This window comes from Macaca mulatta, chromosome 20 (genome assembly GCF_049350105.2).
Source record: "Macaca mulatta isolate MMU2019108-1 chromosome 20, T2T-MMU8v2.0, whole genome shotgun sequence".
In the NCBI taxonomy this organism is placed as follows: Eukaryota; Metazoa; Chordata; class Mammalia; order Primates; family Cercopithecidae; genus Macaca; species Macaca mulatta.
This window is the reverse complement of record NC_133425.1, coordinates 30,020,580-30,032,812: the sequence shown is the minus strand read 5'-3', so window position 1 is coordinate 30,032,812 and position 12,233 is coordinate 30,020,580. Positions and strand designations below refer to the sequence as shown.

The following is a 12,233-nucleotide window of genomic DNA, read 5'->3' as shown; positions in this document are numbered from 1 at the left end:
AGAGAGTGAGGAAGTTTGCTGCCCGGATGGACTCTTCCTTTCATGAAATTTCTCTGGAGCATGGGTTGCTGGTTGATAACATTTTACCCACAGTAGAGCTTCTTTGAAAGTTGGAGTCAATCCTCTCAGATTCTGTGCTCATTTATCGACTACGTTTATATAATATTCTTTTTTTTTTTTTTTTTTGAGACACACTTTCACTCTGTTGCTGGAGTGCAGTGGCGTGATCTCGGCTCACTGCAACCTTCGCCTCCCAGGTTCAAGTGATTCTCCTGCCTCAGCCTCCTGAGTAGCTGGGATTACAGACAACCGCCACCACACCCAGCTAATTTTTTAAGTAGAGATGAGGTTTCCCTATGTTGGCCAGGCTGGTCTCAAATTCCCGACCTCAGGTGATCTGCCCACCTCTGCTTCCCAAAGTGCTCGGATTACAGAGGTGAGCCACTGTGCCCGGCCTGTTTATGTAATATTCTTAATCTTGTGTTGTCATTTCAACAATTTTCATAGCATCTTCACCAGGAATAGATTCCATGTGAAAAAAAAAAAAACCACTTTATTTCCTCATCCGTAAGAAGCAGGTCCTCATCTGTGCAAGTTTCATCATGAAACTGCAGCAATTTAGGCTCCATCTTCTAATTCTGGTTCTCTATTTCCACCACATCTGCAGTCACTTCCTCCCCTGAAGTCTAGAACCACTCAAAGTCATCCACGAGAATCGGAATCAGCTTCTCCCAAACTCTTGTTAATGTTGATATTTTGACCCCCTCTCGTGAATCATGAATGTTCTTAATGGCATCTAAAGTGGTGAATTTTTTCCAGAAGGTTTTCAATTGACTTTGCCCAGATCCGTCAGAAGAATCACTATGTATGGCAGCTATAGCCTTATGAAATGTATTTCTGAAATAATGAGACTTGAAAGTCAAAATTACTCCTTGGTCCATGGACTGCAGAATGGATGTTGGGTTTGCAGGCATGGAAACAACACTAATCTCCATGAACATCTCCATCAGAGCTCTTGGGTGACCAGGTGTATTGTCAATAAGTAGCAAACTTTGGAAAGAAATCTATTTTTCTGAGCAGCAGGTCTCCAGAATGGGTTTAAAACACTTACTCAACCATGCTGTAAACAGATGTGCTGTCTCCCTGGCTTTGCTCCATTTCTAGAGCACAGAAGGGTGGATTTAGCATCATTCTTTGGGGCCCTGGAATTTTCCAAATGGTAAATGAGCACTGACTACAACTTGAAGTCCTACCAGTGGCATTAGCCTCTAACAAGAGTCAGCCTGTCCTTTGAAGCTTTGAAGCCAGACATTGACTTCTCTGAAAGTTCTAGATGGCATCTTCTTCCATCAAAGGTCGTCTCATCTACATTGAAAACCTGTTGTTGAGTGTAGCCACCTTCATCAGAGATCTTCTGGAGAACTTGTTGCACCTTCTCCATCTGTACTTGCTGCTTCACCTCGTACTTTTATGTTATGGAGATTGCTTCTTTCCTTAAACCTCATGAACCCTGCTGACTTCCACCTCTGCTGACTTCCAGCTTTTCTTCTGTAGCTTCCTCACCTCTCTCAGCCTTCATAGAACTGAAGAGCATTTGGACCTTGCTCCGGATTTGGCTTTGGCTTAAGGGAGTATTGTGGCTGGTTTGATCTTCTATCCAGAGCACTCAAAACTTCTTTCGTAATAGCAATTAGGCTGTTTCACTTTCTTATCATTCCTATGTTCACTGGAGTAGCACTCTTAATTTCCTTCAATAACTTTTGTTTTGCATTCAGAATTTGGCTGTTTGGTGCAAAAGGCCTTCAGTCCGTCTTGGCTTTTGACATGGCTTCTTCACCAAGCTTAATCATTTCTAGGTTTTGATCTAACATGTGAAATATGTGGCCAGACATGGTGGCTCACGTCTGTGATCCCAGTGCTTTGGGAGGGCAAGGCAGGCAGATCACTTAAACTCAGGAGTTTGAGACTAGCCAGGCCAACATGGCGAAACCCCATCTCTACTAAAAATACAAAAATTAGCCAGGCAGGGTGGCACGCACCTGTAATGCCAGCTACTCAAGAGGCTGAGGCAGGAGAATCACTTGAACCCCAGAGGGGGAAGTTTCAGTGAGCCGAGATCACACCAGTGTACTCCAGCCTGGGTGACAGAGCGAGACCCTGCCTCAGTAAATAAATAGTGAGAGACATGTGACTCTTCCTTTCACTTGAACACTTAAAGACCATTGTCGAGTTATTATTTGGCTTAATTTCAATATTGTTGCACTGCAGGGAATGGGAATAGGGAGGCCAGAGGAGAGGGAGAGAGAGACAAGGGAGCTATCTGTGGTGGAGCAGTCAGAACACACACATTCATGAAGTTTGCCTTCGTATATGGACATGGTTCATGGTGCCCCAAAACAAGGACAATAGTAACATCGAAGATCACTGATCACAGCTCACCATCACGGACATGATCATTTCAAAAAGTTTGAGACATCGTGAGAATTACCAGACGTAACAGAGACACAAAGTGAGTGCGTGCAGCTGGGAAAACAGCACCGATAGACTTGCTCAGCGCAGGGTCGCTGCACACCTTCAACGTGTAAAGAATGCAGTATCTGCAAAGCGCATAAAACAAGGTATGCCTGTGTGTGATGGGTCATGGGAGTTGGTACGAACTGTTCGTGGTTTCATGACAACATGTGGGCCCTTGTGATTCTCAACCGTCTTTCACCCTCTTCTTTAGATTCCCCTTCAGTTGTTAAACTATGTCTTTTTTGTTTATTTGTTTTGAGATGGAGTCTCACTCTGGCACCCAGCCTGGAGTGCAGTGGCGTAATCTCAGCTTACTGCAACCTCCGACTCCTGGGTTCGAGCCATTTTCTTGCCTCAGCCTCCCGAGTAGCTGGGATTACAGGCATGCGCCACCACGCACAGCTAATTTTTGTATTTTTGGTAGGGACGGGGTTTCCCCACATTGGCCAGGCTGGTCTGGAACTCCTGACCTCAAGTGATCTGCCTGCCTCGACCTCCCAAAGTGCTGGGATTACAGGTGGGAGCCACTGCGCCTGGCCAGTTGTTAAACTATCTTAATGATAATTAAAACAGATTATAACAACATGACACCTATTGTGTGCCAGGCACTGTGATAAGCACTTCATGCATACTAACTCATTTAATCCTCACAGCAGCAGCCCAGTAAGGTTAGTTCTATTAGTATCACCATTTTACCAACGAGAAAACTGAGCACAAAGACAGTGTGTGATCTCCTGTCAAAGATCACACAGCTGGTGTGTGACAGAACTGCAGGGACCTTCCCTGCCACTTTTTTCTTTTTGGTAACAACTTTTTTGAGCTATAGACCACATAGCACAAAACTCACCCCTTTAAAGTACATGACTTAGTGGTTTTTGGTATGTTTACAGAGTTGTGAAACCACTACCACAATCAATTTTAGAACATTTCCACTACCCCAAAAAGAGACTCCATACCCATTCGCAGTCACCCCCATGCCCCTGACTTCCCCCCACACCCAGCCCTGTGAAACTGCTCATCTACTTTCTGTTTCTACAGATTTGCCTGTTCTGGACATTTGGCCTGAATACATGTGGCCTTCTGTGTCTGGCTTCCCTCACTTAGCATGTTTTATAGGTGGAATTGCCAGATCACATGGCAACTCTACGTTTAACTTTTTGTTTGTTTGTTTGAGACGGAGTTTTGTTCTTGTTGCCCAGGCTGGAGTGCAGTGCCGCAATCTCGGCTCACCACAACCTCCACCTCCCAGCTTCAATCAAGTCTCCTGTCTCAGCCTCCCGAGTAGCTGGGATTATAGGCACCCACCACCATGCCCAGGTAATTTTTTTTTTTTTTTTTTTTAATAGAGATGGGGTTTCACTGTGTTGGCCAGGCTGGTCTTGAACTCCTGGCCTCAGGCGATCCACCTGCCTCGGCCTCCCAAAGTGCTGGGATTACAGGTGTGAGCCACTGTGCCCAGCCTATGTTTAATGTTTTGAGGATCTGCTAGACTGATTTCCAAAGCAGCTGCGTGGATTTACATCATCCCTAGCAGTGCCGGAGGATGTTCGGTTCTCCCAATCCTCACCAACACCTGTCATTATCCGTCTTTGTTTCTAGTCATTCTAGTAGGTGAGAAGTGGCATTTCATTATAGTTTTGATTTCTGATGACCAATGATGTTGAGAATCATTTTATGCACTCATTGGCCCCTTGTACCTCTTCTTTGGAGAAATATCTATTCCTATTCAAATCTTTTTTTTTTTTTTTTTTTTGACACAGGGTTTTGCTCTTTCACCTGGGCTAAAGTGAAGTGACACAATCATAGCTCACTGCAGCCTCAACCTCCTGGGCTCAAGTGATCATCCCACCTCAGCCTCCCGAGTAATTGGGACTACAGTTACTACAGCACCACGATGCCTGCCTAATTTTTAAAATATTTTCTAGAGATGAGATCTCCCTATGTTGCCCAGGCTGGCCTGAAACTCCTGGCCTCAAGTGATCCTCCTGCCTCAGCCTCCCAAAGTGTTGGAATTACAGATGTGAGCCACCTGGAGCGGCCCCTTTGCCTATTTTTTAACAGGGCTTTCTTGACTTTTGCCAAGGAAAGCAGCCCTTGTTCTCAGGGAACCCTGCTCCCTTGGGTGGAGGGCGGCTGCAGGGATGGGTATATGGTGGGACCTTGATGGCAGGAAGGGAATAAAATCATGTAGCATCCAGGGAGGCGAGGAGCGAGTGGAAGCGTAGGTTGAAATGACTGGACCTAAGTGGTGAGCAGCAAGGAGCCCGGAGACTGCACGCCGGGTTAGAGGTCAAGAGGCCGGAGCACCCTTCACCATCCCGGACCCACTCTGAACCTCTGGCAAACCAAGGCTCTTGTCTTCCCAGTGTCCCACATTCCATCTGTAAAATGGGTTTTCTGTGCCTCACCTGTGTGCCTTGTAAAACTGGCAAGGGGCTGGGCGTGGTGGCTCACGCCTATAATCCCAGCACTTTGGGAGGCTGAGACAGGTGGATCACCTGAGGTCAGGAGTTCAAGACCAGCCTAGCCAACATGACAAAAGCCTATCTCTACTAAAATACAAAAAATTCACCGGACATGGTGGTGCATGCCTATAATTCCAGCTACTCCGGAGGCTGAGGCAGAGAATCACTTGAACCTGGGAGGCGGAGGTTGCAGTGAGCTGAGACTGTACTACTGCTACAAGGTGCTCAGAGCTGGGCAAGGGAGGTAGGAAAAGGTAAAAAGGGACAGTTTTCCTGTATGACAGAGAGGGAGAGGCAAGGAGGAGGCTGCTCTAATGACAGAAGCGGGACACGGCCTCACCTGGCTGTGGGAGGGGCCGATGCTAGGTCCCAAGGCTCCATGAAACAGGTAGACAGCACCCTGGTTCTCTTCCTCTCCTGGGGCCCCGATGACCACGTCCGTCAGCTTGTCCCCATTCACATCCCCCAGCACTGTCAGAGCCGCCCCAAAGCGACCCCAGGGGTGGCCCTGCTCCCCGTGGAGAACAGCATCACACCACCACCTTCTCCACTGCAAAATGAAAGCAGTGCCAGGCCCAACCCAGGCAACCCCTCCACCCACACCGGACCCCATCCAGCCCAGGTCCCATCGGCCACTCACCCCCCTGGGCAAGGGACACACGGACACCTGGCCCCCTCGGGTCTGCTCGTAGTAATGGGGGGCCCCGATGAGGATCAGGTCAGTGCTGCCATCGCCGTCCACATCCACAGAGCAGAGGGAGGCCCCGAAGTAGGAACCAATCTGGAGGGCAGAGCCTGGGTCATGCTGTCTGTCCCCGCCAGAGGCAGCCCTGTGGGCAGGTCCCACCTCTCCTCAGGTACCAGGACCTCCCCCAAGCCCCCCAAAGCCCCTCCATCCTCTCCCAGGCCCCGGCCACTGCCCCCACCCTCATCTTCCCCTCTGGCTCCTGTCACGCCCAACCTGCATCCCCGTGACTTCGGCCTTCAGCCTCCACTGCCCGGACACCTGGGTGAAGATGGCAGCCTTCCCGGTGTGCTGGTAGCGGGGGGCCCCCAGGACCAGGTTCTGCACCCCTTTCCAGAGAGCCAGCTCGGTGGAGTAACCTGAGGGGCCCAGGTCTCAGCACAAAGGCCCCCATTCCCCCCACCCAGAACCCTGGACCCCCACCTCAGGCAGCGCAGCCCCCTTCTCCCCTCCCCAGAACCCTGGACCCCACCCCAGGCAGCGCAGCCCCCATCTCCCCTCCTCAGAACCCTGGACCCCACCCCAGGCAGCGCAGCCCCCATCTCCCCTCCTCAGAACCCTGGACCCCACCCCAGGCAGCGCAGCCCCCATCTCCCCTCCTCAGAACCCTGGACCCCACCCCAGGCAGCGCAGCCCCCATCTCCCCTCCTCAGAACCCTGGACCCCACCCCAGGCAGCTCATCTCCCACCTGTCCCCAACCCCTGGTTGTTTCTCACCCAGGTAAGAATCCCTCATGTCCACATTCTCTTGAGACATGTTGATGAAGGTGGGGTTCATATTTGGGGGGTACAGGAAGGCACCTCCAGACCAGGTGAAGCTCCCCACAGCCCCCAGAATGGGGCCATCCTGGAAGGAAAGAATTCCAGGGCTGGGCAGAGGCCGGAGCAGGAAGACAGCGTGTACAAGAGACACGCCTGCCGCCCCCGCCCCTTACCCACCTGACACCCACCCTGGCCTTCCGTGCTCCCGCCTCCCCTCACCGCACATCATCGGCCTAAGGGGCTCCACTCACAGGCGTGAACACAGCGCTGAAGCCCTCCTGCGCCATCTCCAATTCGAAGGAGCTGCTGCTTGTGGTCTCCGTACCTGGGGGAAGGTGTGACACTCGAGTGCCAGGGAGGGAGACAGGCTTTGCCAGGTCCAAGAACACTTCAGCTTTAGGAGAAGCTAAGACTGGAGGCCCAGGGAGGGCTGATGCCTATGACAGGGAACAGGCTCTGCCCTCCAGATCAGCTCCAACTTCAGGGCCCCCCCTCTGCTCCATGGATGTGAACAGCGATGGCAGCACAGATCTGGTCCTCATCAGGGCCCCCCACGGGTCTACGAGCAGACCCGAGGGGGCCAGGAGTCCGCGTGCCCCTTGCCCAGGGGAGTGAGTGGCTGGTGGGACATGGGTTGGGTAGGTCCCAGTGTGGGTGGAAGGGTCTCCTGGGCTGGGCCTGCAGTGGAGCCGGTGGTGGTGTGAGATCATTTTCTGTGGGGGGCAGGGCCATCCCTGGGGCCACTTTGGGGCGGCTCTGACAGTGCTCGGGGACATCGATGGGGACAAGCTGACAGACGTGGCTATCGGGGTCCCAGGAAAGCAGGAGAACTGGGCTGCTGTCTACCTGTTTCGCGGAGCCTTGAGTTCTAAGTGGAAAGGTGTTACGACTGAGGAGTCCCCAAGCTAAGAGCTCCCTTCAGACTCACCTTCAATGGCAAAGATCTTCTCCTTCAGCTGATTTTGAATATCTTTCAGAGCATCAAAGTCCTCCACTTTAAATATGTGTTCCTGGGAGGGCTTCGATGCAATGTCATTTAATTCTTTCCAAGAGTTTCTGTTTTGAAAAGCTGATCCAACCTGTCTCCAAAAAAGATCAACTCAGTAAAAATAATAAATCGAATGTTCCTGTGTGCACTGGGTGCAACATCCTCCAATAACCCCACAAGATCAACATGATCACACCCGTGGACACAGGAGAAACATGAGGCCCGGACGGCATCAGGGAGTTTAGGAGAAAGGATCATGGTCTCCAGTCTGGGGCAGAGTTTTCATCCTGAAGGCAGTAAGAGCCGAGAGAGCTGATGTTTCTATCCTTGAAAGGCATGTTGTTGGCAGTGGTTCATGCCTGTAATCCCTGAGCTTTGGGAAGCCAAGGTGGTAGAATTGCTTGAGGCCAGGAATTTGAGACCAGCCTGGGCAACATAGCAAGACCCCATCTCAACCAAAAAAAATAAAAAAATAGCCAGGTTTGATGGCACACGCCAGTGGTCCCAGCTACTGGGGAGGCTGGGGTGGAAGGATCACTGGAGCCCAGGAGTTTGAGGCTGCAGTGAGCTAGGATTGCACCACTGCCTGAGGGATAGAGCAAGACCCTGTCTCAAAGAGAAAAGAAAATAAATAGAAAGGGAAGTTGCCCTGAGAGGAAGCCGTTGGGAGAAGGGGGAAGCCGTCCCATGCCCTACCCCAATTGCATAGCGGGTGATGCCTGCTGCATCAGCCATGGGGATGACATCCTTATAATCCAGGCTGTCGCCTTCTTTCCTCCCATCAGTGATGACAATGAGAATTTTGGTGGCATCCCCACGGGCCCCACGTGAGGCCTGGAACAATTCGCGCCTATGAGGAAAGAAGAGACCTTGGAGGCCTGTGAACAAAACCACACTAGCCCCTGGTGCCCTTGTGAAAATGAGAAGATGCCTTTTCCTTTGGGAGGTCCTAGTCCCACCCAGAGGCCCAAGCTTGGCAAGGGTATCACGGGCTGGATTTCAGTCCCTGCCTGTCCCCTTCTCGTGGAGACAGATGAGGCCCAAGGGAAGACCTGGGTGCTTTGGGACTGTGCCTGGAAGAAGTCAGGACTCACACGACTTTTTGGATGGCAGTGGCCGTGTGTGTGAACCCTGTCAGCTGGTGAACAGAAGCCAACAGGTCGAGGGGGTTTGAGGTGCGCCTGAATTCCTCGAAAGTGAAGTGTATGTCGAATTTACTGGAGAACTGCATCAGGGAAAACTGGAAGAAGCACACAGGGCCGGGGCTGAGGCCATTTCACCAGGATCCAAGCACCTGCCCCCCCAGCAGCCTCCCTGCCCCAAAGGCACACCTGGGTGCTGGGTCTCTGGAACTGGTTTATCACAGCTCTCACGAAGTTCATCATCTTGGCAAAGTTGCCAGAGGAGATGCTGCCCGAGCCATCAATCAGGAACACAATGTCCAGCTCCTGTCTTGGGCACTCTGGGGAAGGAGGTGGCACCGATCCTCCAAGAGACACTCCCAAAGCCCAGGACAGTGGCCTCTTGGCCACAAGAGCTCACTCTCCCAAAACTCTTCCTCCCCTAAGCCCCTAGTCTGGCGATGGGAGTCAGACTCCATACCCTGGGTCCTTTCCTCATCGGGGGCAGGACTTCCCTAACCCCCTGCCTGGAACAAGGCCCTTCATTCTCTTAAAGTTGCATAAAGAGGCTGTGATATGCCGGGCGCAGTGGCTGACACCTGTAATCCCAGTACTTTGGGAGGCCGAGGTGGGCGGATCATGAGGTCAGGAGATCGAGACCATCCTGGCCAACATGGTGAAACCCCATCTCTACTAAAAATACAAAAATTAGCTGGGTGTGGTGGCATGCACCTGTGGTCCCAACTACATGGGTGGCTGAGGCAGAATTGCTTGAACCCGGGAGGTGGAGGCTGCAGTGAGCCAAGATCGTGCCACAGCACTCCAGCCTGGCAACAGAGTGAGGTTCCACCTCAAAAAAAAAAAAAAAAAAAAAAAGTCTGTGATGAAGCTGCTCACCCCTGCGCAGCCAGCCCTATCGATAAAAAAAAGTGAAGGTCAGACCGGGTGCAGTGGCTTACACCTGTAATCCAAGCACTTTGGGAGGCCTAGGCAGGAGAATTGCTTGAGCCCAGGATTTCAAGATCAGCCTGGACAACATAGCGAGATCTCACATCTACTAAACATTGTTAAGAATCAGCTGGGCTTGGTGGCTCTTCTCTGTGGTTCCAGCTACTCTGAAGGCTGAGGTGGGAGGATCACTTGAGCCCAGGAGTTGGAGGCTGCAGTGAGCTGTGATTGTACCACTACACTCCAGCCTCAGTGACAGAGTAAGACTCTCGAAAAAAAAAAGAAGAAAAAAAAAACAAAACAGGAAGATTTCTCCAATTCGGATGGTAGGAAGCAGAGGGCTTCCCCCTCCACCCTGGATATCTGTGCCCCTCCCTAGACCCATTCCTCCTTCCTCCCTCAATGTCACTCCATCCAGCAATGATACAAACTGGCACCAGTTCCTGGCCAGTGTTTGTCCTCACTGTTCAGTGCTGAATGGTAGTTTTGTTAATTTTTTTTTTTTTAATTGAGACGGAATCTCACTGTCACCCAGGCTGGAGTGAAGTGGTGCGATCATAGCTCCCTACAGCCTCCAACTCCTGAGCTCAAGCGATTCTCCTGCCTCAGCCTCCCCAGTAGTTGGCACTATATGTATGTAACACCATGCCCAGCTACTTTGTATTTTATATTTCTTTTTTGTAGAGATGAAGTCTCACTATGTTGCCCAGGCTGGTCTCAAACTCCAGGCCTCAAACGACCCTCCTGCCTTGATTGTTAGTATTTGAAACAAATCATCACAGGCAACAGCCACACACTGGACCTGTTCTGTTCTCAGCTTAAATACAGGCCCCCACTCCCCTCCTGTGTGAAGGCAGCGTCTGTCCTGAGAAGAGGACGCTCTTACAGCACCTGGAGAGGAGACCCCCTTCCATGTGACCTCTCAGCATCCCCTCTGCCCCAGAGGCCTCCACCAGAGAGACAGGTGTCCTGGGCATTCTGATGAGTGCCCAGGCCCCTGTGGATGGAGTCTGGACCCACGGAGGTGCTGGAAGGTGCACCCTATTTGCAACCAGATGTCAGTCTCACCAAGGGCTTGAGAGCAAATGTGAAACCAAGGGGTGGCCTCAGCCTGCCAGGTCTGAAAAGCCCACTGTTCCGCTTCCTTGTCTTCCTTCCCCATCAGCACCAGGGAAGCCAGGCCCTGCGTCTCAACCTGCATGTGCACACGCACACACACACACGTGCGCACACATGCATGTACATGTGTGCACGCACACATGTATACACATGCATATGTATACACACATGCGCAAACACACACACAGGTTGCTCACACTGCACTTTCACTGACCTTTCCTAAACTACTGCACAAACCAATTGGTCATTTCCCAGGACCCACTGGATGAAAATAGATCCTCTTCTCTAAAAATAACAGCAGCTGGCCTTCATGGGGCCGTCGCCTAGTGCTAGCTGCTGTGCTAGCCCCTGGCCATGAATCATCCTATGTTACTTCAGTGCTGGGTGTGTTATTCTCCCCACCCAACAGATGAAGAAACAGATGCTTGGAGAGGTTAAGGTCACAGGAAAGGTCCGGCGGCGTGCCAGGAACAGGCAGGGTGTGCGGGCAGCAGCGTCGGGAACCACTGCAACACGTGGTAACTCTTTTTCCAGATCCTTCTTTCTGATCCAGTCTGGCAAGACTGTCTCTAGCCCACCGCACCCCCAATTGGATGTGCGTGAGCTCCTCAAAGACTTGGTGGTCCCGACACTCACCCTGCCCGGACGCCGGGAGCCTCCGGGTGAGCTGGGTGGGGGCCAGGAGGAAGCAGAGTCCGGTCAGGTACATGTTCCTCCCACACCCGTGGTGCACGGTGGGGCCGCAGGCCTGGGGACACAGCAGGCTGCTGGGGGGCTGCTCCTGCTCCCTCCCACCCTCGCATTCCGGCACCTCCACCCTACAAGAGACTCCCAGCCCCTGTGGCCCCGGCTCCTCCCTCCCTCAGAGGCCTCCTGTGCCCCAGGGCCACTCACCAGCAGCTGGGGGGGGCTGGTGGTAGCCGCCAGGGACAGGCCCAGGGACATGTTCACGGCCTCCGGGGGGACTGCGGGGACAGATATGTGCATGGTCACTTTCGGGGGTACAGAGAAGGCTGTGGAAGAGCTGGGCAGGGGTCACCTCCACCTGGGAGACAAGGTCTGATGGTGAAGGGAGCTGTCGGGTTTTGACAGAGCTGCAGGGGTGTGATGAGCAGGGAGGCCTTAAGAGGCCAGGAAGCATGTCTGAGGGTGAGGGTCTCAGACACAGCAAAAGTTGGAAGTGAAACTCCCGTGAGCCCCACGGGCCCCTGGAGCTGGGGAACCTGGTAGCCCTGCCCTGGGTCCCAGGAGGGGCGGCGACTCACCCTGCAGGCCAATGGGCTCACAGGCACCGGTGCTGTAGCCGCACTGGTAGAGGCCGCCCGTTTGGTTGGCAGCTGTTCTCTCTTGCGGGGCTCCAACCACCACCCTGCGAGGAGCCAAAGGACACTTCAGGTGAGAGTATGGACGCTGCGGCACAGCTGCCGCTCCGGCGAGTTTGCGTTCCCTCTCTAAACCTCAGCTTCCTCATCTGCAAGATGGATTTTCATCATTTAAATTCCACGTGGAAGGGATTTCTGTCTGTTGGATTCTCTGGCGTATGGAGACAATAAATATTTGTTGAGTCTGGG

The 12,233-nt window shown here is 52.4% G+C and overlaps 1 protein-coding gene and 2 long non-coding RNA genes across 21 annotated transcripts in view; 1 reads left to right on the top strand and 2 right to left on the bottom strand.

Moving 5' to 3' along the window:
- ITGAX (integrin subunit alpha X) overlaps window positions 1–12,233 on the bottom strand; it is a 29,436-nt gene that overhangs the window by 15,983 nt on the left and 1,220 nt on the right. For 15 of the 19 annotated variants that reach the window (XR_013411716.1, XR_013411719.1, XR_013411720.1 and 12 more), the window contains exons 3-14: window positions 11,928–12,031; window positions 11,557–11,627; window positions 11,299–11,410; window positions 8,806–8,936; window positions 8,569–8,714; window positions 8,171–8,324; window positions 7,415–7,565; window positions 6,738–6,811; window positions 6,442–6,571; window positions 5,941–6,083; window positions 5,620–5,760; window positions 5,320–5,529 (exon numbers count right to left, since the gene is read on the bottom strand). Coding sequence is in view for 12 of the 19 variants with exons in the window: in XM_077986002.1 (XP_077842128.1) it covers window positions 5,320–5,529; window positions 5,620–5,760; window positions 5,941–6,083; window positions 6,442–6,571; window positions 6,738–6,811; window positions 7,415–7,565; window positions 8,171–8,324; window positions 8,569–8,714; window positions 8,806–8,936; window positions 11,299–11,410; window positions 11,557–11,627; window positions 11,928–12,031 (1,567 nt within the window). In the remaining 7 variants the exon portion in view is untranslated. Of the gene's footprint in view, window positions 1–5,319; window positions 5,530–5,619; window positions 5,761–5,940; window positions 6,084–6,441; window positions 6,572–6,737; window positions 6,812–7,414; window positions 7,566–8,170; window positions 8,325–8,568; window positions 8,715–8,805; window positions 8,937–11,298; window positions 11,411–11,556; window positions 11,628–11,927; window positions 12,196–12,233 lie in introns of all 19 variants that reach the window. The other 4 variants (XM_077986004.1, XM_028841177.2, XM_077986005.1 and 1 more) reach the window with 2 other exon arrangements.
- On the bottom strand, window positions 130–3,401 carry LOC144338009 (uncharacterized). Its single transcript, XR_013411722.1, has 2 exons — window positions 3,009–3,401; window positions 130–282 (listed from the first exon to the last, which is right to left on the bottom strand). It is a non-coding gene; the product is annotated as an uncharacterized LOC144338009 (long non-coding RNA).
- LOC114674433 (uncharacterized) lies at window positions 605–9,188 on the top strand. Its single transcript, XR_003725517.2, has 2 exons — window positions 605–2,618; window positions 8,260–9,188. It is a non-coding gene; the product is annotated as an uncharacterized LOC114674433 (long non-coding RNA).